General features: G+C 35.8%; 1 protein-coding gene across 4 annotated transcripts; it reads right to left on the bottom strand.

Annotated features, from left to right (window-relative positions):
• Positions 1 to 852: 852 nt before the first annotated feature.
• On the bottom strand, positions 853 to 26362 carry LOC143237297 (organic cation transporter protein-like). Of its 4 annotated transcripts, none has more exons than XM_076476385.1 (10): positions 26336 to 26362; positions 12979 to 13370; positions 12496 to 12599; positions 10553 to 10707; positions 9584 to 9752; positions 6076 to 6223; positions 5115 to 5203; positions 3554 to 3768; positions 1660 to 1841; positions 853 to 1176 (listed from the first exon to the last, which is right to left on the bottom strand). In XM_076476385.1, exons 2-10 carry the CDS (start codon positions 13345 to 13347, stop codon positions 1036 to 1038), a joined length of 1572 nt encoding a protein of 523 aa, XP_076332500.1. In that variant the 5' UTR covers positions 13348 to 13370; positions 26336 to 26362; the 3' UTR covers positions 853 to 1035. The 4 variants fall into 4 exon arrangements, with proteins under 4 accessions (XP_076332500.1, XP_076332499.1, XP_076332507.1 ...); XM_076476384.1 differs by lacking the exon at positions 26336 to 26362 and adding an exon at positions 14107 to 14233; XM_076476392.1 differs by lacking the exons at positions 1660 to 1841; positions 26336 to 26362 and adding an exon at positions 14107 to 14233.
• Between the last annotated feature and the right edge of the window lie 130 nt (positions 26363 to 26492).

Below are 26492 nucleotides of genomic sequence, written 5' to 3'. Positions count from 1 at the left end.
ACTTTCCATTTCTAACTCATAAGATTTGCGTGCGATACCGTCACTTTAATGTTTACCCAAACAACGAGATTTTAAAATTTTTTATGCTGTTGAGATAACAAGGCGTCAACCGCGAGACATCGAATTCATATTCCGGCAAGATAATCGTTCGGTTCTTCACACATTTAAGATTAGCCTCTGTTTGGGATTTTGATAAATGTCACTAAGTATTGTATGGTCATTAATGATTGAATATAACTCACAATAGTGCTTAACTTGCGATAGTTGCATTTGATGCGCAGATTTCTGGAGTTTATTTGAATGGTCTACAGATAGAAACTTTCTTTTTGCCGACTAACGTATACAGTCTCTTAAATGTTGCTATTAAATAATATAACGTTCTTCTTCAGGATAACTATATACTAAACACTTACTAAGGAGGAGATAATATTTAATGCATGTGTTGTGAGCGTACAGTCCAACACATTGTAGAAATAATAAGTGTTGTTTTGTGTGTGCGTGTTCTTACAGAAAAGCCACTTGGTGCTATCTGCTGTGTCCACCGAGGGGAGTCGAATCCCTGATCTTAGAGTTGTAAATCTGAAGACTTACCGCTGTCCCACTGAGCGACAGCGGTTTTGGATTAAGCATAAATCTACACAATCGGCTAATTTAGGAAAATACACTAACCCAGCAATAATCCATCTATCTAGAGAAGAACAGACGAAATATAGGCTGACAATTATTAGTAATTAATATCTTGTAGTTCTGGAAGAAAGTTGGAAATTGACCATCGGTGTTTGATGAACGTTGTTTCACGTTGTCACAGTCTTACTGCGTTTAATTGTTTACCTTGAGATACAAAGACCGTACTTGAACTGCAGAAAGTATATTATGTTTATTTTAAAATTACAGAAATTTTTATCGTGATAATAGTTTACAATATATTCAATTCTGCAAATAAAAGTATGTTTCAAACCTGTTACTGTTACAAGAAAACATTATATTTAGTAAGAACTGTTGTGGTAAGACTAGTTTTCGCTTTCAAACCAAGATTTAATCGATCCCATTTTCTTCTTCTAGGGTATCGGCAATGGGTTTGTTGTGCGTCTCTGGTAAGGTTAAAATAAGACAACCGGCTAGTAAGCAGAGCGCTCCAAACAACCCATATGGCACGTCTGGGTGGACAGCTGTACCCTGAAAACATAAACATAATCATTAGTTCCATCTAGTTCTGGTGTTTGATGGTTAAAAAAGACATCTTGTAAATCAGAAGAGTAGAGTCATACACAACAACAACAGATTCGACACTAAGAAATGAGATTGATACAATGTTAAAACAACACTTCATGCTAGACTGATATAAAAACACAATACAGTCCAGAAGTGTACACCAAAAACAGATAATGTTACATTTACAAATATCGATTTTTATGAAGTATTAAACTATCTTCAAGTCTACGGTCTTTATTTAGTAATTTTCTATAGTCGGTTGTTACAATAGAAGCATAAAATAGGAGGCGTTTCATATTTGTGAAAAAATTCTATATATCTATAAATTAAATTTACGTAATTCAAAGCTCTAGATGATATTTTGTAGTTTTACTAAAATAAATATCCATATTTTACCTGTTAATTTCTGCGGTATTTATGTAATATTGGTTTAAGAAGAATTCTTACCAATTCTTTAACAAAGGGAGCTAACATAGAGCCTACTCTCGCGCAAGTCGAGCTTGTTCCGACACCGATATTTCGTACTACAGTAGGAAACATTTCTGCAGAATAAACGTAAACAATGGCAAACGCAGCTGTAATCGCTAACTTCCCAACCATTGATATTGTAACCTTTAGCCACACCAACTCTAAAGAAAGTGAACATTAAAAAAACTTACACTTCTAATGGACTATAACAACGTCACGTTCAGAAAACAAAGTATTACTAAGAAAATAAAACTACACCAACTAACAATTTCAGTTTTAATAACACACGATAACAGTTTTATGGAAAATAAACAGGTAATAGTAAGGAAATATAAATCACACGAACTCTGGGGAAAATTAAACCAATATTACTAATTGACAGCGAAAAAAACAATCCTAGTAAGAGAAAAAACTATTACAAACGAACTTTAATAATAATAATCTTACGAAATAGCTGACAATGTTACGTGCAAAATAACAGTATGTTATTTGTTATTTTAAATTTCGCACAAAGCTATTCGAGGGCTATCTGCGCTAGCCGTCCCTAATTTAGCAGTGAAAGACTAGAGGGAAGGCAGCTAGTCATCACCACTCACCGCAAACTCTTGGGCTACTCTTTTACCAAAGAATAGTGGGATTGACCGTCACATTATAACGTATCCACGGCTGAAAGGGCGAGCATGTTTGGCGCGACCTGGATGCGAACCCGCGACCCTCGGATTATGAGTCGAACGCATAACAGTACGAGAGTCACACAAAATGACGACAACCTAAACGATATGACTAATTTAACAATGTAACAGGAAAAATAATAATATAAATAAAAATAAGTCTAGAGATGTGATGAATTATACAATTAATGACATACGAAAATTGTGTATACATAATTATGTGTGTTATTAGATTTTATTAAAATATTCTATAATAAATAAGAATTATTAAATAAAAGTAAAAATTAAAAGAAACTTTAATGGAAGTATTATTTTTAGTCGTTAATAGGATCCTTTAAAACAACTTGACACTTTATGTGGATGGAGAGCTTATCACATATTAAGGCTTGTTTAGAGTCTAATAGTCACAATGGACTTTATTAGTGGTGGTTGGGAGTTATATTAATCAGTTTAGACAACTTATATTAGTATAATTTGTCTACTGGGCTGCTAATTAGTGATTTACTACCATAATGGAAGCTGGAATGCAAGTTTCAGGAGGCAAGTGTATCTTACCTCCAAGTGGTAGTACCTTATTATTTATACTTTGGAAAATAGTCACTTTCCCACAACTACCCGAATTTCTTCATGCAAGACTGATGAACAGTGTATCCCCAACCGCAATTTGAGTCCTATTCCCGTTGTCACCTCCACAACCTAGGGCACATTTTATACCCTAACCCATAGCCTGTGCCCTGTAGGAGCCTTTTGATTTGTGCAGCGTTATTGATTATTTGTTTGGATTTTGTTTTTATTTATTAGATTACAAATTATATTGGTCAGAGTGCTGGATAAAAATGAGAAATATTCTAAAGCAGTGAAAGCATTCGTTCAAAGGCAAATAATTTAATACTTTCTTCTAGTTATGACGTTTGTTTTATAATTTCCTCTGTAGCAGTAGAGTTAGAATTCTAAAGTTACTAGCGACCAGCTAGTTTGAATATTTTAAACGTGTACAGTCAGGTTAAGCTGATCTTTAACGTGTAAAGGTTTGTTCTATGGATTCTAAAAATGCTGGTTTTGGTTATTTACACTGTGGTTTAAACGGATTATATATACGCGCGCGCGCACACACACTACACGTTAAATTACAGATTTTCGATACTCGTTAATACTCTTTGTACAAAGAATTAAATATTTAAATTTCAAAAATAAATTCTTACCGTAAGGAACAGGAATAATCAACAACAAAGCAACTCCAGCTATAATTACTGATATCATAAGGGGAAATTTTCTCCCCAGACGTTTCACCACGAAGATTGTCCCAAAGTATGATGGAAACTCAACTGCACCCGCAATAACAAAATTGAGGAACGGATCTCCTCCGAGATTATTAGTATTGAAAGATAATCCGAAGTAAATGAAGGAAATGGCAAACCTGATGAAGGTATAAAATACCAACTTTCATTTTTTAAATATATTACGTCGTTTTGTAATATATAATAAATCTTTTTCCTTGTACTTTAATAGAGCTTAAATTTCCTAAAATAAGATGTTAAAACACAACGTGACAATTATACAAATAACTTTCCATCTTTAGTGTGTGTGAGGCTCTTCGTATCTCTAATGTTTTCTAGCGTTAAGATACAAATTTTATTTTAATTTTTTTTCTGTTCTCAGCGAGTTGCGGATTTCAAAATCATAGTTGTGTAAAAAAAACAAAACATTACATTATTTTTTTACCAGCATCAGGTCATTGCAAATTACAGTTTTCATTCCCTTTAACTGAAAGCATGTTTCATCACAATTCGTAGGCTCGGGTCTTTGTAATGGAGTGGACATAAGAGCTAGTTGGTAACTTATGCACTAAGATACAAAAACTAAAATAGTAAAACGAATTGCGTATTTCACGTACTCACGGTTATCCATCAACTGTCTTCTGTAAAGTTTTACTATATAACGCAGATAATAATTATATCTGAATTTTGTATATATATTAATAGCTATATGAAGCAGGATATTTTTTGTAAAACTCGAAATACCAAGTACAATAAATTAAAAAGCGTTTCGCATTACTCCTAACTCAACGATAATTTTGTTTTTAAAATAATCATTTGTTATTTACTAAAGTTCTAAAGTCACAAATGTCTGTCTTCATAGGAGTTGTTTTTTTAAGAGTGGAGTATATTATACAATGAAAGATGTTGGCATAGTTGTTCGGGTGTTATTTTTTTTATCAATTTTACATTCTCTACTATTAATAATATGTAACTCCCACTTCGATTTCAGTGTTTAAACTTATTCTACGACTCTGTTGGTGTATGAAGTTTTTATACCACGAGATGTTTCTAGAACAAATCAGAACTTATGAACTCCCAACATAAATTTAGTACTTAAACAGTCATTGTAGATTCTTAACAGAAACCATAAGCAATCTAATAGAATCGCAACTTCTATTTACTATAATATTAAAATTTGGGGCAAGTTATCTCAAAAACATAACTTTTTAAATACTTGAAGAATATTTTTGCTGCATATGTATTCATTGTATGTCTTCTCGCCATAGTGTTGAAACAATTATTTGATGCACGTTACATTTTAAATCAAGAAACAACTTCGAAACATGTCGGATACTCAATGTGTGGTGATATAACTACATGATCAAATTGATAAACTTTAATATTATTGTATAACTTAGCACGAAGATGTCTCGGTAAGAACAGTTATACGAGAAACTGTAAGAACAAATAAATAACAGACAAATTTTTAACATAACAAACTTACCAAATTGAAAACACAGCTAGTGACTTTTTTCTCCATTTCGGAACTTTTAACAAATCCAAAATTGTCTTTTCTTTATACGTGCTATTTTCCTGCAATATAAATATTAAAAAAAAAAAAAATTCTAATAATAATATGCCCAACACATTTTTCAAGAACTGAAATAGAAAAAAAAAATTAATTTTAGAAAGTTGATTATTGTTTGTTTGTTTTTGAATTTCGCACAAAGCTACTCGAGGGCTATCTGTGCTAGCCGCCCCTAATTTATCAGTGTAAAACTAGAGGGAAGTCATCGCCCCCCACCGTCAACTCTTGGGCTACTCTTTTACCAACGAATAGTGGGATTGACCGTAACATTATAACGCCCTCACGGTTGAAAGGGCGAGCATATTTGGTGCGACCAGGATTCGAACCCGCGACCATCAGATTACGAGTCGAACGCCTTAACCCACCTGGCGATGCCGGGCCGAAAGGCAATTAATATACTTTGTGAAATCTAAATATCAATGAAACAAAAGTCGCCGCAACCATATCTTCAAGCATAATTTTGGGCCTGGCATGGCCAAGCGAGTAAGGCGTGCGACTCGTAATCCGAGGGTCGCGGGTTCGCGCCCGCGTCGCGCTAAACATGCTCGCCCTCCCAGCCATGGGGGTGTATAATGTTACGGTCAATCCCACTATTCGTTGGTAAAAGAGTAGCCCAAGAGTTGGCGGTGGGTGGTGATGACTAGTTGCCTTCCCTCTAGTCTTACACTGCTAAATTAGGGACGGCTAGCACAGATAGCCCTCGAGTAGCTTTGTGCGAAATTCCAAAACAAACAAGCATAATTTTGAAGGGGTTTTAAATGTCACTAATCATATTTCTAACCTAACTCAAGGCAATATGTTAAAATCCGCACGCTAATTTCCAAAGGATATTTTATTATGTTAGTTATGATTGACATTGAAACGCGTCGACAATTACATTCTCCACATTTGCAACCAGTTTGGACATGATCGACGGTAGGTTTGAAGGATCTTTTCCATTTGTTATCAAAGCTTTCTTTAACTCGTGTTCCGCCTCTTGGAATCTTCGGTGAGATAATAAGAAACGAGGAGATTCGGGAAGAAGCCTAAAACATAAAAAATTGTGAATAAACAAAAAAGGAACTATATCCTTGAAAACGAAAATGTATGCCATTGAATTTATCAACATCTCTTTCACTCTCTATCGCTTAGAATACTTATTATAAAAAGAAGAAATCTGAGAGAAAAGTTAAACCAATACCAATGATTGTATCCAAATACAAAGAGCGAGATGTTTATATTTTAAAATTTCATGTAAAGTTGCACAAAAGGTATCTGCAAAATGTCGTCGCTAATTTTGAATTCTTTGTCTATTCTTGTCTGACCTATTGGGATTTTACTTTATTACAAAAAACGAAAGAGCAGTACTGTGTGTATTGCAGAGAAGGCGAGTTATGAACCATTGGATTAAAATTTTTATAGCTTTAATAACGGACAAACTCAATGATGAAAAAGGAAAACAGAAATAACCCAAAATTAAAGTACTAATATGTGAAAAATAAATTACATGACATAGCAATATATTGAAAATAAAAGTCATACTGTTCTTATAATATAAAAATAATTAGTATCGATGTCATTATAAAATAAACAAAACAACTTATTATTTATTGTATTAGCACAGATAGCCCATTGTGTAGCTTTGTGCTTAATTCAAAACAAAAAATTTATTGTATTATAATAGAACAAAGAATTTAGGAAAACTTGTGTTATAATAAAAATAACTTATGACTGATATTATGATAAAAGTAAATTTAGATACCTATATTATAAAGTAAAAAGATTTTGATGAATTTGTTTTTGATATTCAAGAGATATATTTGCTAATCACCCATAATTTTGATGCAATAGACCAGAGAACTTAAAAATGATCTGGTAAGTGGAATCCATCGACAAGGCTACCATAACTAAACAGTAGTAATTAGCTTTCACTATTTTAACGTTCTGATGTAATCATGTTGGAATGTCCGATTTTTGTCGTTTTTGCTAATGGACGCGAAATTTAATCCACTAATTCACATTCTGGGATATTAATCGGGCCATTTTTTGTTGAAAGGAAAAAAATAAACATTCAAGTTGAGTGAGAAACAGAACAGTGTAGAGACAAAAATATAGCAGGTAACAAGTTATAATATGAATGAGCCGAAACAGAAATAAAATAATGTAACAAGTTATGTTGAGAATGAGACGAGAAATTCATGCAGCGAGAAATGAATAACGAAGAAAGAACTTTAATATTAACTACTATATTACACCTATCATTACTGTCGACTCGACGGTACGTGATCAACAACGGTCACGTTTTAAAATATTGTTCTCAACCTGATGTTGACCATAGGAGGTTGAAACATTATTTGAAAATAACAAAAGGTTTTCTATTCCCACATCAGCTGTCTATAATATATATTATCCTGAAAAAGTGAGTATCTATGCATGTTCATTAATAATCAGCGAGACACAAAACAAGTTAGCTAGGAAATCTATTAGAAGGAAGAAGGAATTAAGAAGAAAAATGGGAAACTAAGAGTAGAGAGAAAAGGAAAACTAGAAGGAATTAACGAAAGAAAGCATTTAGTTTGGTTTTGAATTTCGCGCGCAAAGCTACATCAGTGCTATCTGTCCCTATTTTAGCGTGAAAGAAGGCAAACAGTCATCACCACCCACTGCCAAGTGTCGGGCTGTTCTTTTACCAACGAATAGTGGAATTGATTGAAACACATAACCTTCCCACAGCTGAAAGGGCGAGTCCAGCGTTATGTCAACCTGGCCATGTTAGGCCGAAACATGAGGGAAAAAAAAAGGAACAAGTGGGAATTAATTGAATGAAAAATATAACAACTGAGGTCTATTTTGTTTAAAATTTTTTGCACTAACAGTCCTTACTTTATGAGTGATAGATTAGATGGAAAACAGCTAGGCTATATAACTCGCTGTACACTTCTGGGTTATTATTTTACAAATATTGATTGAACGTCGGGATTGAACGTCAAATTATAATGCCATCACGGATGAAAGGACGAGCATATTCTGTGAAGAGGATTTGATCCTTCAACCCCCTTAGATTGTGAGTTGAGCGCCCTAACCACCAGGCCATGTCATATCCCAATACTAAGAAAATTAGTTAAGAAGAGATAGAATTATATTACGTAAAATGTAAGAAACGTATGCTTATGGAAAAATAAAATTACCAAAATAACTGACAAATCTATTCACTGTGATACAATGAATAGCAAACAAAAAGTGAAAAAGAGTAAATGGAAAAATAAAACAACCTTCGTGTCCAATTTTATGCACAAGAAAGTCGAATCCAAAATAAATCTACAAACTTACCAGTGAGGTCACTCAGAGAGTGACAAAGAAGCAGTGATTTATATATAAAAGAGAAAGCAGTAGCAATCTAATTTATAAAAATATAGACAAGAAAAGAAGCATATTTGGTATACATGCAAGATTTAGTTTTAACCTTTGGTTTACATATAAAAAGTATATTATAAACACTAGTAAATTGTTTATCATTAAAAACAAACCTACCCAGTGTGCTGTGCTCACTACGAATATCGAAATGTTTTTGGTTTTTTTTTTAGTTCGCAGGTTTACCACTAAGTGGAGTAATCAAACTTTTTACACTCTATAGTAGAAGGTGTATTATACGAATAGATATCCATCTCTATGTATAAAAACAACATATTGAGCCTCTTATTGGATACCTAACCCCTTCTAAAAGGATTGATAGCTAACAAGAAAATGTCATGTTATATAATCTTTCAAGGAAAGAAATCAGAATGTTTCCTATAAAATATCATGTGTAAATGTTAAAACCAAGGGCTGGCAAGAAAAAAAAAACAGTTTCGCACAGAGGACAGTAAAACAAATAAACACAAAACACCATCCTCAGATGGAAATATAAAAAGATAATTAGCATAAATTCGGTTTACAACAGCGGCGCATAAGCCAGGTTCACAGAATTCATTTTATGTACGTAGTTAATTGTAAGAGTTTCTTGAAAGCTGCATTAGTACAATGTAGATAATGAAGAAATGATGTAATGTAATGATGTATATATCTACTTATGTACTTCGTATAATGTAATGATGTATATATCTACTTATGTACTTCGTATAATGTAATGATGTATATATCTACTTATGTACTTCGTATAATGTAATGATGTATATATCTACTTATGTACTTCGTATAATGTAATGATGTATATATCTACTTATGTATAAGCATCTAGAAATTTATTATAACAATATTTCAAATGATACTAAAATCTCGAGTTCTGTTTTGAGAAATTACAATACGAAAATATAAAGTGAATTTTGTATTTTGTATGCTTCTACCTCGCCGTCCTCTGTGCTTACAAGAATAACGTTTGAAGTTGATAAGGTAAAGAAAATACTCACCACCAGTGTCCGGCTAAAGCTAACAGTGGTACGCTGATGCTCAGTTGAAGGTATGTCCAGTCTCTAATAAACCAGGCCAATACACTAAGGGTTAAAAAGCCAACAGCCCATCCCATCTGAAAAGCTATCCCCAGTGTCGATCTCTGGCTTTGATCTATAATTTCCATTACTAAAGAGAAATATATTTCACTGTAGGCCAGACTAACACAATATTCCTTGAAAATAACGATAGAAATTAAACTGTTTATCTTTGTTTAATTAGAAACTTTGAAAGAACATCTTTTGAAAAGTAATACAACTTTTAAATAAACAATATTTGGAATTCCACAATCTAACAATAAGGAATTAACTACACGATAATTTACTATTGTCGTAACGAACTAGCCATCTATTATATAATTTACTGTATATTATGATTAAGAGAGAAAAGGAATTTGAATCTTTTCTCTCATCACCTAAAATTTTGTGTGAAACTCGTCTGTAAAAGTTCGTTGAAAGTAAGAGATTTTTGAAATAGATATTACAGTTCTTAAGTTAAAATGTTGTTTGAACAACATTTGTTTGTATTATTTTCATCTGAAAGTTTTTAAAATTTAAAAATACAACAACTTTTCCATATGTGTAATAACTGTTACATGAATATTTGCGGTCATTTTTAAACTATTATCCATTATACCTAAGACGTTTAATAAATATATTTTTCTTCATAATATTAAATCTAACTACTCCCTGTAGTCGGCATTGATTAATAACTTTTGACACGCCTTCAAGGTCTTCCACGAAACAAGATAAAAAAGAAACTTAACTATATATTTAGATATCTCTGTACAGAAGAGTCTGCAATGTGAACTGAAAACGTTTAACAGGATTGATGATCTAAATATAGACTGGGCTAAATTTTAAACACTTAGAAGTTACCCAGTGCCACTTGTTAAGATCTAAAATCTAGATATAGAAATTGGTACTTACATAAAACGAATGAAGAAGTTACAATGCCAGTCACGCCCAAGGCTACAAAGAATCTCAAAATAACGAAAATTATAAAACTTGGTGATAATGCGCATAAGATTCCAGACAAAGACCCTGTTGCTATGCTTAATAAAATGATTGGTCGGCGGCCGAATCTTAAGAAAAAAACATAAAACTCGTTTCTTGTCCATATAATATAAATACAACTCATCGATGAATAGAAAAAACGTTAAATGAATTTTACCCATGTATAATGATACAACATGTGAACCATGAAATAGTAAACAGAATGTTCTTGTCTATACATTATGACAAAAAGCAAAGGAACGAAAACTTAGCGAGAAGTCATCCAAAAAAGTTAATTGTGAAACCTTTATTGTATTATATTTAATTTTTTTTAACAAATTAGAAAAACTAATGGATCAAAATGGAGGTGCAATAAACATTTTTATTTTAAAAAAATCAGCCTAGAATCAGTAAAAGTAACACTGTTTGAAGTTACTTGAAGATCATTAATGTTAAAAATAAATAACTAAAAACGACACTTCACCGATTTCAAACTATCTGAGAACGTTATCGTTAAATCTGAAGAAAATGACGAATGTTAAATATAATTTTGAAGGAAAGAAGCGATTACATACGTTTTGTTAACAGTGGATTTTTCAAACTTCACATATACGTTTATTGACAACGTTACAGTAAAAATCTATGAATAATGATTTTCCGAAATGATTCAGGAAAACACACTTAAGAAGAAGGCTACTACGTCACAGTTAAATATATTAACATAGAAACCACACACAGAACAAGATAAAAACATAAATATGGAAATTTTAAGACTTACAAAATGTCGGATGTTGCAATAAATAAAATATGTTCCTTGTTTACAGATTCAAATATGGATACAATGAGTGAACTATAAACAACAGTATATAGAACAGTCTTACCCTTCATGAACAAACAACTGTCTGGCCAACAAACGTTAAAACACTTCAATCAAAGAAAAAGCCTTTGACAAATTCAAGTATCCAACCTGTATATACAACAACCGTATTCCATCTTGTGTAGACGAGAGTCAAGTGAAGAAATTGAACAGAGCCAATCTTAGGTAACATTTGTAAAGAAATCACCGTATATATGGTAGCTTTACTGTTAATGTAAGATTGTTAATATCCAACCTGTATATACAACAACCGTATTCCATCTTGTGTAGACGAGAGTCAAGTGAAGAAATTGAACAGAGCCAATCTAAGGTAACATTTGTAAAGAAATCACCGTATATATGGTAGCTTTACTGTTAATGTAAGATTGTTAATATCTATGGCTTGAAACCTAGTAATGTAAGTATGGATTCCGAAACATTGAGTCGAAAATAATATTCACGTAAATAAGAGATAATGGCTTCTTTTACCAAACAATAAACAAACAATATGAATAAATAAACAATAGCAGACAAAAACAATGTCCAAATAAACATCTTACCTCTTTCAAGAACAATAAGCAAATAATTATCCAAATAAATAAGTAATTAATGGCAGAAATCTCACTATCCTTGAGGCAATATAATAACAAATATGGCTATCTAGAAATGTTGCCATCATCTGTGGTCATCTTAATTCTTTAAATTTGTAACAACTAACAAACCCATTTAATAATATAGATGTGGAAAGTTTCAGCCATCATAAAACATTATTGTAGTAGCACTGAAGAATCTAACTAGCAGTTAAAAAAAAGTTAAATGTCCATATCTGTTAGTATTAGACAGTATATCAGATATCTTAGTAACGTCTCTAGCTACCAGTTTATCTATGTGAGAGAATGTTGCGTGAAATGTACTTACTTATAATTTTATCAATATGAATGTCAGATATCTGAAAAATGTCACTAGTTATCAAAGTTGTATCAGTGTGAGATTATGTTCTAGTTCGATGAAATGTGCTTACCTATCCGAGAGTTGGCCAGTTATAAACGATGAGACTAGATAGCCTGACATGTAGAACATCTGACTCAAAGATATCATCCACGAGTTGTTACAGACTAAGTTCCACTGAAAGTACAGAATCGGTGTTAAAACACAAAAATTGAACAAAACATAGATGAATTGAAAGTCAAACAGAAAGGGCAATATACATTTCTGATCAAGCCTGTCCGTTTCACTAAGCTAAAGCTAATTTAGCTTTCAGTGGATTGAGTTTTTTTGTTTACAGTTTCTTCTCATATTTAGAAAAAGACACACAAGTATGCATGTAGAAAATGTTTCTCGTCATCACGAGAAACAAGATATGCAATTTATGTAAACAATTTGATGTTTTTTTAAAAACCCGTGTACAGGGCACCAAATTTTAATTTTCTATTGAACAAATTTGTTCTACTATTGATAGTGAAAACATCCACATATCGCTTACCGTTTTTCAGTTTTAACAAACCTGTTCTACTATTGAAGACTTGTACTGAGTGTGGTCGTATTCCCACTCGAAACAATAGTGAACTTCACGAGTATTGTTCAAATTTGTATTATTCATTACGTCATACATCCAGCATTTGCTAAACGACCGTTGTCCTGTTTCCTGAGCCACCACTGGTACACTGAAGTTCTTCCATTCTACTTCCGACATATTGTGGAAAACGTCTGGACGTCCACCACACCAGTGATCAATATTAGGAGCCAAAAATATTGTTACCAGAATATGCCAAGCATTAGGCAAAGTCGCGACAAAAATCAAAAGAAAAACTCTTCTCTGCCATGGTCCTGTGCCGCCCATAATGAGTGTAATATCTTCTCTGGGTGATTTCATCCTTACGTTTAAAAGGAATAATTCTGTAGACAGAAAGAATAAAGTGTGAGTTATATCTGTAATATTCTAAAGTATTAACACAGTTGGTCTACAAGTACAAATATATACATACAATTTTTAAATAAAACAATCCTAGAGTAACATTTTAAAAATGAAACTATAAAATAAATAACATTTTACGCACTGGTAAAACATTTTATAAAAAATTCCCCAAGTTTCATACAAAGAGAAAGCTAATAATGTTTTAAAAAGACAAAATTTAACACGTTTAAAAGTAATCGGTAAAACCCCTGGTAGTAACTTCTGTTTAGCACATTTGTCTCCGATTATTTTAGTTTGTTGAATTTCGAGCAAACGTTACATTAAATTGTTGACGTCATCTGATAACATTATAGTGTTCCTTATTGTCACGTCAGAATGTAAACTTTGTGATGGCCCTTGTCACCAAACGTTACGCTAGACTGACGACTTATGCTCTATATTTATCATATTGTTTTACTGATGTTGGAATTTTATTTACCATCACTAAGCTGACGCTCAACTAATCAACAGATAGCAAGAACACTCTTGAAGAAACGACATTTATAAACAAGTTGTGATAAAATCGCAAAGTACGCTGCGTTTCGATTAAGTTGTTCAAACTATTTTTAAGAAAATGAGCGTAATGTTAGCATACAAACGTACAAAAATAAGGATCAGATGAAAGTTAGTAAATAGTATTACAAAGTTTTCTTTTTAGTAAGTAAAGAAGACATTTACCTTTGGTAGCACCCGATCAAGTTGATTTAAACTTAGAGAGTGTGTGAGATGAGAGTCTTCTTATAAAATAAGGTTCCCACCTATCGAAACTATTTTGAGACGACCTCGGTAAACATCTGTATACGAGCCAAAACTGGAGCCACGTGACATGCACGTGTTAACACTTCTTTACACCAATCTTCAATTTTATCGTGAAGATTTATGCAAGTCGAGAAACGTGACGTATATTCAATGTCATTTTTTGTCATAGTTTCTAAACTATATGAGATTTTTGTCTCTACGGCGACAAGATGCGTATAAAAAATTACGCGTCTCGAAGAAACTTATAACTGATTTCTGTTGTACTAAAATAACAATTACCACGTGACATACAATGAGAGAATGAACAGCAATAATTACACTTCACGTCATTACGTCTTACGAGTGAGACGTGAACGGTTTGGTTTAGTTGGAAATTTGCGCAAAGCTACACGAGGGCTATCTGCGCTAGCCGTCCCTAATTTAGAAGTGTAAGACTAGAGGGAATGCCAACTCTTAGGCAACTCTTTAACCAACGAATAGTGGGATTGACAGTCACAGCGTAAGGGTGAGTTTGTTTGGTGTGGCAAGGATTCGAACCTGCGACCCTCAAATTACGAGTGGAGCGCCTTGACAATCTGGCCCTTCCGGACCTCTAAATGGAAAAGTAACAGTAAAGTTTCCAAAACTTGTACCTATGTAATTCTCTGTAGTTGGCCAGCCGGGTAACCGAAAAAGGAATTATTCATTTTTTTTTATTAGGAGGAAGCTCTTTCAAAACTCCGTATCAACGTTTCTGATAGGTCCAGACTGGTTCTGTCGAGTACAAGTACATAATGATCATTTTAAATTGTTCAGATACGAAATAATTATTTAACAATTAATAGAAAAAAAACACGCATTTAGGCTAAGCCTATCTTTTATAGTGTTAGAATTTGATTTAATTGTCAAAGAACTTTTTGTACAGAATCACTAATTAATGGAAAATTTACACCATGGAAACATTAGTTCACGATCTGTTTGTGGAACAAGCAGCTTCACAGAGCTAGTCTACAAATAACGATGATATTTTCGAAATTATCAACCCAAGAGACCAAGAAACATCTACTGGGACAATAACAACACAAACATGAAAAATAAATGGCAGAGTTTAGGAAGAAATACTCCAAAACGTCCAAAAGGATGTGACCTACTTGCAGATGGACATCTAAAACGAATATAGTTTAGTTATTAGGTTTAGATAATTAATAGACTCACCTAAGGAAGAACAGCATAATACAGCCTGGGAAGGGTTTATAATACAACGTAGTTGTCACTCATGTAACAGATTGCTTCTTTTCTAGTAAACATAATTTCATGAAGACGAGAAACCCACTTGAAGCAAAAAAGTATTTTCAAGACGGCTGGTTTGAGTATTAGTATTTTAATTAATATAAAACACAGAACAATGTTTCGACCTTCTTAGGTCATTTTCAGGGTAACAAAGAGGGTTTAGTCTAAGAAGGTTGAAAACTAGAATAATCGGCACAGACAAATTCTGGAAGACAAGAAACATCAAAGAATCATTTTCTATTAACACTATTAAACCTTCACTAAACAGAGATACCGTATTAGAGGTGAGTAACCTGTGGTTGCCATTGGTTGAATCTACAAGAAATCTCTCCTCCAATCAGAAACAGTGTGGCAAAGCGCGTAAGGCGTGCGACTCGTAATCCGAGGGTCGCGGGTTCGCGCCCGCGTCGCGCTAAAACATGCTCGCCCTCCCAGCCGTGGGGGCATATAATGTGACGGTCAATCCCACTATTCGTTGGTAAAAGAGTAGCCCAAGAGTTGGCTGTGGGTGGTGATGACTAGCTGCCTTCCCTCTAGTCTTACACTGCTAAATTAGGGACGGCTAGCACAGATAGCCCTCGAGTAGCTTTGTGCGAAATTCCAAAACAAACAAACAAACAAGAAACAGTGATAATCCAGTCAATCATAACACGCTTTCCACAATCCACCAGAACACTATAAAAGACTGATAACACCTAGACACACATTGAACTATCATATTATAATGACCCTCCCACAACTAAAAGAGCGAGCATGTTTGTTGTGACGGGGATTCGAACCTGCGACCCTCAGATTATAAGTCCAGTGCCTTAACCATCTGGCCACACCGGGCCACGAAACTACCAAAATACTGCCGAGTCCAGATCTAATTAGAAGAAACATGAAGACAGATTCAGACAACTCTACCCACATGACGACAACTTCCACTGTTAGCGACACGCCAAGTTCCAGTAGTTCAAGAAAGAAAAAGGACAGTCCCAGTTCCACAGAATTCAACAACCAGCCAGACCCAAACACAAGATAACCATCGATGCGACAGTACAAACTGAAAAACAAACTACCTCCACGCAGAAAACTCAAACCAAAATCTCGAGAAGAAACAAAGCATCACAGACCAGCGAAGGACAACTCACCGAAGAACAGCCAGTTGTTCTGCCAACGAGACCAAGTTTTTCACTTGCACCAATGGGCAAGTTCATGACGAAGATACCACCCGATCTCCAAGACCGCAGCTAACAGTTCCCATGTATACCAACATCACAGCTCATCAGTTTTTAATTATCTCTGTTTCTATTTATTTATTTAATTTTTATTTTTTTCTTTCTTCCCAGCTACTTCAGGGGACGGTCTGGATAGATTTTTCGGCGCCCAGGCCGTGAAAGTGGGTTTTCTCGGAATACTCCCTCTGCAGCAAAATCTCTGGCATCGGACCTGTAGGTCTCAGCCTCATTCTGAAAAGGGCCGTTTTCCTAGTCTGAGGGTATCCAATCATAGTAAATTTTAAAAAATCAGTTCGCCAGCCGCCAGTGTTCTCCATCCTCAGGTCAAGGTCTGGATCACTTCACTTTCGCTGTTCTCGTCCAGTTCTCCCGCACTTTCTCTCACTCACAAATACCCCACTCCATTTTTTTGAAACAGTAAAAAGAAGTAAATTCAATGGATATTTTAAAAATTTCTCATGTAAGGGGACGAAGAGGAACTACAAAGTTCCTGAACACCCCAGTTGGAGAGGGAATTCTTACGATTTCTCTTTCTCTAAACTAAACCCCTGCCACGATAGTTTGCGTTTACGTTTGACGCACATTGATTTTAACTTTCGGCGCCTGTCCTGTGAAAGTGGGTTTTTCTCGGGGCGCTTCCGTTTCCCCCCACAGCAAAAACTTAGGCATTGGATCTTTAGGTCCCAGCCAAGGCAACTTTATTGCCATACCCTGAAACGGGCCGTTTATGCTCACATCTACTATGACATCTGCCTTTCGGGAAGAGTTCTGTCTGTTTTCTCCAGTGCTTCCTTTGCCTCGTTCATGAATAATATTAATTATGACCAACTTCACTCCTTTACCCTCAAAAGAGTTTTAAAAAAACCGCTAAATTCAATAACCTTCCACAAAAGGGAACGAAGAGGAACCGCAACGTTCCTGAACACCCCAGTTGGAGAGAGAATTCTTCTGATTTCTCTAAACTAAACCCCCTGCCACGTTAGTTTGCGTTTTGACACACACTGATCTGAAGACGAAAAGCGGAAGGCTTTAGAAACGTCGTCCTTTACACTTGTGCCTCCACCACAGAAAGTTGCCGTCCATTCTACGGAGTTTCATTGTAAATACTTTGCCTAAACAATCTATCAAAGAATTTTAAGTTTATTTTTTAAGTTACATGCTACATATTTCCCCATCACTTTTTATTTCATTCATTTAAGTTGCTTGTTCTCTATTTTTTGGCCACACCTTTTTCACACTTAAGATGTTTTTGATTATATAGCAATACTTTTTGTCAATACGCTGACAAACCACAGCGAATAAGAATGTGACACTTGATAGTTAGACATTAGCTTTAAGATCTCCACCCTATTATTTGGAACAGACCTGTACTTTACAGAATTAATAATATTCTTTAAAATATATGGTTATATTTCTCTTATTTAAAACGGTGTTAATAAATTTCTTTATAGTAATCCTAGGGAAACTAGAATATCAGTTTCATGTCATCAACAGAATGCACTCAGTTCAGTCGTATCAAACATCTTTATTTAAACTAGTTGCTTAAGCTAATATCACGTGACGTTAAACGCTTTTTACGTAAAAGACGTCATAAAATTTAGCAAATTCTCGCTTGAAAGTTGACATCGAATAATGAATAATAATCGTTTACCTGTGTGATTCTTTTGAAACTAGATCAAGATACTGATAATATATTTTGCGTGGCCTAACCAATAATTACTTTAGTGAATGTTCTTACACCGTTTAATTCTGCTGCGCTAAATCAGCTATCTTTAAGCCGAATTAGAAAAACTACACACAGTTCACTTCTACTTAAAGGTGGAGCTGTAATAAACATTTAAGACTGATAGCTCACGTGACATATTGTGTAGGCGTGCTCTTAACATTTGGTCAAATTTATGAATAAAACTTTGAAGTTAACATCGATAAACTATCAATGCTGACTGTCCTGTGGGATGTTTTGGCCTCATGACACATGTCATTTATCTTGACTTTAATTTTGAGAGACATGTTTCAGAAAAAAATAAGCTTCTTTTGAAAGGAAAATTTGAATGTATATCTACACTTCAAACCAATCATGCTACTGTCAGAAATCACTGCAGTGGTGTGTGTACAATATAGTAATTTTCCAAGTTTTAGGATAACTTAGACCTAACACTTCGTATTAGGCTAAGTTTGGAAACAGAATTAAATACATTCCAAGATTTTTTTTTATTCAGTATTACATCACAATCTGCTCACAAACTGGAGAATTGTCAGACAATGATTTATATATAGTAGTAGCTAAAAAATATTAAAAAATAGTAGGATACACCGAGTAGGGGGGGGAGAACAGTGATCGAGTGTTTGGCCAAAAACTCACGAGTTCTGAGGCACAAATTTTGCAGCAACGCGGTGCATCTTCAATTTTTCGGTCAAAATCTCGTAACAAGATCCAACTGATATCCCACACTCTTCAGCAAGCTCCCTGACAGTCAGACGTCGATTTGCCCGCACCAGGGTGTTGATTTTGTCGACGTGTGGGTCGTCAGTTGACGTGGAAGGACGTCCAGGACGCTCATCATCTTCAATGGACTGTCGTCCATCCTTAAAACGTTCATGCCACTTGAAACATGCCGTACGATTCATAGCAACATCACCGTAAGCCGTGTTAAGCATAGCAAAAGTTTCAGTCGCAGATTTTCCAAGTTTAACACAAAATTTCACAGCAAGTCGTTGCTCCTTCAGGTCATTCATTCTGAAATCCGCTAAACGAAAAAATCGCACTTAAAACCGCGTAGCTAATACACAAATGAAGATATCTGCAATCGTGAAATGGCGTTGTAATCAGCTGATCTGTGCGAACCTGGCGACACCAAGCGGATTCCCCTGGAACCAACTGGACCCGCGCAATTCAAACAGTCCGCGTATTTTTTTGAACAGACCTCGTATATACTATACCACATTTATGATACATGATAGTAGCAGACACATAACGTGTAACGATTGTATGATGTGATTAATCAGTTTCATTCACACCGTATCATTTCTTAATACTTGTCGAATATTAAAATTTGGATTGTATAGATTTAATGTCTGATTAGATCAGTTTATCTAATATTCATATGTGTTCTGCATTATATATTTTCAGGGTCAAAACAATTTAGAAAATTTTTATATAGCTAGATAATAATATATTTTACAAATACAACTATTTTAAAAACATTTCGGTCTCAATAGTCACTTCGCTTTAATGTAATAAAACGGCTAGAATACAATAACTAGAAAAAAAACAGTAAAACTGTTCAAAGTTCCCATTTACACAAACAATTTCTCTTGCAAATTAAAGGTTATGGTAAACCTATTTTGTCACTGTAAAACTTAAACAAAACGACGCTTCAAACAGTTAAAGTAAACAAGAAAATTTGCCAATTGTGTCGAAACTTCCGTCATTACTATCTTTCAGCTAGTTTTCTGACATCAAAATACATTTTCCCAAATCAATGGCTGGTATTTTTTAATTAGTTAATTAGTTCGAAGAGACATTTCCTCATTGAGCAGTTTTATATGCAAGCACCAAAACCTACATTTTAACGTTATAAGGACTTATCGAACAAGAGATGAAGGCAAACGCTAGCAAAAATAAAAAGCATACATATATACAGGGGCGTAGATTTTTTACACCCGATGGGGTGGGATGATTTTTGCAACCACTTATGTGGACTGTTCAATTTGCAAATTGGTAATTTCTGATTACTTAAACCTGAAAGCTGTGAACATGCAGTCACAGAGTAACCTTATTGCTACGATACTTCCATATAACTTAGGCCTACTGACCGATACTTACGAACTATCATTTAAATGGAAAATCTTAGAAGCACGTCTATATTAACGATTTCGGCTACTGAAAAAGCCTACATCTAGGCCTAATTGTGTAATTCGATTGGTAAGAACACGAGAATCACAAGAACAAACACACAGTTTGTAGGCCTGTGATGCAATAAGACAATTAAACAGACTGTAGGGGGGGATGATAGTATGCACCATACTCCCACCTAAAGTGAAGGGTGATGTATACCCTCCATCCCCCCCTCAGGATTTACGCCCCTGCATATATAGGCAGGTTTATATTCTTTATTTATCAATTGGAAATGATTAACGATTTCTGCATGGAAAATTTCTTCCATTAAATAATAGGATCATAAAGTGAAACTTCGTTCTCGCCTTTTTTAATACCCATTGTTACATTCGATATTATGACGTGTACCAGAGAAAAATGAGAACATTCTCCAAATCCAATGTCATGAACTTCAAATTCACTGGCCTCGTTAATAATATGGATATACGTAATTTAACAACTGCTAACCATTGTTACATTTTATACTACAGCGTACACCAGATAAAAAAGTGAAAATTCGTCAATATCCTGCATATTGAAGCTCAAATGCCCTAGTCCTCTTTAATACTACAGATTGCGTAATTTAACAACCAATAATAATTCTTACATTTGATATTAAAACGAACGTCAGAGAAAAAATATGATCATTTGTCAGTATCCTATGTCATGAACCACAAAGTATCTTGTGTTCTTTAATAATATAGATATGCGTAATGTAACAACTAATTACATTGCTATATTAAATATTACAGGGTTTGTCAGAAGAATAATTGTGAACATTCGACAATATCCTACGTCATGAACCTCAAAGTCTTTTTGTCGCATTAATAATATAGATATGCGTAATTTAACAACCAGCAACAACTGTTACATTTAATATTTCAGCGTACGTCAGAAATCAAATGTGAACATTCGCCCATACCAGACGACATGAACCTCAAATTATCTTGACCTCTTTAATATTAGAGATATGTGCAATTCAACAACTAATAAGCATTGTTACGTTCGATATTAGAACCAACGTCAGAGAAAAAATGGGAACATTCCAAATATCCTTTGTCATAAACCTCAAAGTCTCTTGGCCTCTCTAATAATGTAGATACAGTCATGTGAAAAAGTTAGGACACCCTATGAAAGCCTGTGTATTTTTGCAACATTTTTCGATATATAAATATTTAATCTCAATTTCAACAATACTGAGAGATTATAGGAATATAACTAAATAATTAAAACTGAGAAAATACTTTAAGATCTTCTGTAAATGTAATTCTATAAAAATGCATGTTCTAATTGAGGAAAAGTTTGGACACCCTACCCCCTAATAGCTAATGTTATCCCCTTTGGCTGAAATAACTGCAGTGAGACGAATCGTGTAGCCATCTACCAGTCTCTGATATTGGTCTGAAGAAAGTTTGCCCCACTTCTCAATGCATAATTCTTTCAGCTGTGTGATGTTTGAGGGGTTTCTTGCATGTACAGCCCGTTTCAAGTCACCCAACAGCATCTCAATGGGATTAAGATCTGGGCTTTGACTAGGCCATTCCAGGACTCTCCATTTCTTAGTTTTCAGCCAGTCCTTGGTGGATTTACTGGTATGTTTTGGGTCATTGTCGTGTTGCAGGGTCCAGTTCCACTTCAGCTTTAATTTTAATTCAGATGGTCTCAGTTTGGTTTGGTTTCGTTTTTGGAATTTCGCACAAAGCTACTCAAGGGCTATCTGTGCTAGCCGTCCCTAATAATTTAGCAGTGTAAGACTGGAGGGAAGGCAGCTAGTCATCACCACCCACCGCCAACTCTTGGGCTACTCTTTTACCAACGAATAGTGGGATTGACCGTCACATTATAACGCTTCCACAGCTGGGAGGGCGAGCATGTTTGGCGCGACTCGGGCGCGAACCCGCGACCCTCAGATTACGAAGCGCACGCCTTAACGCGCTAGGCTATGCCAGGCCCCAGATGGTCTCAAATAATCCTCAAGCACTCTTTGATACACAGTAGAATTCATGGTGAATTCTATGATTGTAAGCTGTCCAGGTCCTGCTGCTGCAAAGTAGCCCAAAAAAATGACACTTCCACAGTTGGTACGAGGTTCTTTTCCTGGAATGTTGTATTTGGTTTATGCCAAATATGTCCTTTGTTCTGGTGTCCAAATAATTAAATTTTGGACTCATCTATCCAAAGAACCTTATTCCAGAAGTCCTGGTCTTTGTCTACATTCTCTCTGGCAAACTTCAGTCTGGCCTTGGTGTTTCTCTTAAAGTGCAAAGGTTTCCTCCTTGAACACCTCCCATGCAAGTTAAACGTGTGCAGTCTCTTTCTTATTGTAGAGGTATGCACTTTCACATCAACAGTAGTCAGAGCCTGCTGTAGGTCCCGTGATGACATGTTAGGATGTTTGGAGACCTCTTTTAGCATTTTGTGATCTGCTCTGGGAGTGAACTTGCTCAGACGACCAGACCTGGGCATGTTTGCAGTTGTTGTGAAAGCCCTCCACATGTTGACTATTTTATGGGCAGTAGAATGGATGATTTCAAAATATTTTAGAATCTTTTTAAATCCCTTACCAAACTCATAAGCTGCTACAATTTTATTTCTGAAGGCCTCGGACAGCTCTTTTGCTTTCATTTTGAATTTATTTACAACAAAAAACAGGACAAAAAGGCAAGACGTGAAATATAAACAAGCAAAAATCATGAAATATATACAAACAATAATATTTACAAATGAAAAAATGAAATATATGCAAACATGAATATTCACAAATGAAAAACATTAAATATATACAAACATGAATATTCACAAATAAAAAACACATGAAATATATATACAAACAAACAAGCAAAAAAAAAACTAAACACAAGAAGCGAGAGTGGAGGCAGGGCAGCTTAGAAGCCGATCTCCACCCGGCACCCACCAACGCACAAAGGAACAAAACGTCCAGCCGCCAGAGATGGTAAAATGTCCCGGAACCCAGGCGCTGATAGTACACCTCTAGGCGGTGTAACAGTTGATATCTGACCCTACCCAGTATCGAAAAGTACGACACCGGAGCCTCCTCGAAGATCAAGTCATTCCGAGCAAGCAAAAAGACGTACTTGAAGAAGGAAACAGTGTACTGAAAGGTGAAGGCCAGGAATAGGATGGTCTCCGCTGAGAGTGACTGGACCCAGAAAAGGCCCGCAACCTTTTCCCAGATCTCTGATGACATCGGACAGAGAACAAATCTGTGCAAAACAGATTCCACTTGGGCGTGACACACGTGACACAACTCAATTGTACATGAGTTCTACAAGTTGGTATGCTCCCTCACTGGCAGGATGTTATGTACCACACGCCAGTTGAAAGCCTTGAGGTAGCAATCAACATGGTGCAGTGCAGCGCGGCCACAAACCACGTCCCACAGCAAAGTAGGGTGTTGGGGACAACGGGCAGCCCTAACGAAACCCCTGCAAGATAAGAAACGAGGATGTCAAGTACCCGATAACCAAGAGCCTGCTCGATGCTGCCATGTACAAGGCTTGCCCGTAGCATACAAAAACTGGAGGAAAGCCACACTTCCCCAGAACAAACCACAGAAATCCATGGTGGAGTCGATTGAAAGCTTTGCTCTGATCGAGGAACACAAAGACCACAAAGATATCCCGATCTGTGAGTGCAGCCGACCAAGAAAGGCATGACTGCATTCAAACGAGCACACATGACCTTAGAAATAATCTTCGCATCCATGTTCAAGAGAGAAATGGGTCGCCACAAGAAAATATTTTAAGACTGTCTGAGATCCTTACGTTGCTGTAAACTTCCACCAGCAGCCCAACTGGCCCAGGACACTTACCAAGCAGCTTGGACCGAATGGCCGACCAACACTCACCCAAGGAGACTGATGTCACCAGCTGTTCACGAAAGGAAGGGTCGAGGGAAGACAGAAACCGAGAAATGTCGTCCCACAACCCCTCGTCCACGGATGAAGCAGAAAATAAACGGCGATAGTAGCCGAGGCAGGCGTCCAGTATATCGGAGATATCATATGTCGATTGACCATTCTCCAACAGCAGACTGGGGATGTGTCGGGTCTTAGCAATTTCCCGTGCCTTGCACAGAAGAATCCTGTTGGCAGTTCTGGGATCAAGCAACTCGATCAGACTAGAGACGTTCGCCGCACAGAACTGTTTGAAATAGTCCAAATATGGACTATGGAGTGTCTCAATGTTTGACAGGACCCAGCGATCCGTCGGTCTGCTACAAAGCAAGACAGCCAAGATGTCCTGCTTGCCCCCAAGACCAGGCGGCGGGCCCGCGAAAGCCACATGCCAGCTTGCCTCAGCAAGGAGGCTCAGGTCTCCTTGAGACCCGCCTACCAAGACCCAGTAACAAACTCGAGGGAAGAGAGCTCCCAAACAAGGGCAAGGAGGGAGATGTTGAGTCGCCACACACCGTGGTCCCGAAGAACGGGGACAGAATCCCGGAATGTGGTGAGAAACGCCGGATGATCACACACGTAAAACGAGGCATCCCCAACCCGATGAAGAGCAGCACCGCCGAGACTCTGCTGAAGAACAGGTGTCACACAGAGCCTGTCAAGGCGACAAGAAACACCCCGACTGGTCGAGGTACCCACAAAAGCAGACCCATACAGTGCCCACCAGACATTGGAGAAGTCGAAATCCGACAGCTCCGCACACAAAGACCACATATACTGATCACCAGAAAGAGGATCACCCCCAATTTTGTCGAGGGGAGGATCCAAAACGTAGGTGAAGTCGCAGTTGAAGTTAATATGAAGGAATTGAAGGATTAGGAAAAAATCATAAATGATTTTACGTACGTCACAGAAAAAAGTGAACATTCCTCCATATTCTATGTCATGAGTCTGAAAGTTCTTGGCTTCTTTAATAATATAGATGCACTTAATTTAACAAGTAACAACCATTATTATATTTGATATTACAGAGTACTCTAGAAAAAAAAATGTGAAAATTTTCCAATATCCTATGTGATGAGCCTAACATGGCCAAGCGCGTTGAGGCGTGCGCTTCGTAATCTGAGGGTCGCGGGTTCGCGCCCGAGTCGCTCCAAACATTCTCGCCACTTCCCCGTGGGGGCGTTATAATGTTACGGTTAATCCCACTATTCGTTGGTAAAAGAGTAGCCCAAGAGTTGTCGGTGGGTGGTGATGACTAGCTGCCTTCTCTCTAGTCTTACACTGCTAAATTAAAGACGGCTAGCACAGATAGCCCTCGAGTAGCTTTGTGCGAAATTCAAAACAAACAAGCAAAACCTACGTGATGAACCTCAAAATCTCTTGGCATCTTTAATAATAGAGATATGCGTAATTTAACAACTAATAATCATTATTATATTTCATATTAAAACGAACGTCAGAAAAAAATGGGAACATTCGCTAATATCTAATGTCGTTAACCTCTTTGTTGTTCTCTTTCTTTAATGATATACAGAAACAAAAGTTATAATTGTTGTCCTCTTACTGTAATCCCTTTTTAAAATGTTTTACAAATATAAAATGGTACTTTTTTATTACCAAGAAACAGTATTTCAGTAATTTGTTATTATCCTTTTGAAATAGTACCTAATGGGAAGCACACTACGAAAGAAAGCGTTTCCGAGATCTAGCCGTCGAATTTAAAACTCGTGTCAACCTTTATATTTAAATAGCTGAGTACTTACTTATCTCTAATTTAAACTACTGCGAAATATTAATTTTTACTTTATTCATTCAGTGACATTTTTATTTATACGGAAGACATTTATCAACTGTAATATTTACCTTAAGTTGGTGTAAAACAAATCCTCTTTGCTTGCCTGTTTACTGTTGGAAAACATTCCAAATTTAAGAGAGAAAAGAAGTATCATTGTTGAAATATATATTTGTTGGTATTTGTTTGTGCTGCCCTCTAGAAGCAAGTTAATGCACTACTTAATGT

Source organism: Tachypleus tridentatus, chromosome 2 (assembly GCF_004210375.1).
Source record: "Tachypleus tridentatus isolate NWPU-2018 chromosome 2, ASM421037v1, whole genome shotgun sequence".
Lineage (NCBI taxonomy): Eukaryota > Metazoa > Arthropoda > Merostomata > Xiphosura > Limulidae > Tachypleus > Tachypleus tridentatus.
Note: the sequence above shows the minus strand (reverse complement) of the source record. Positions and strands in the feature narration are given on the sequence as shown.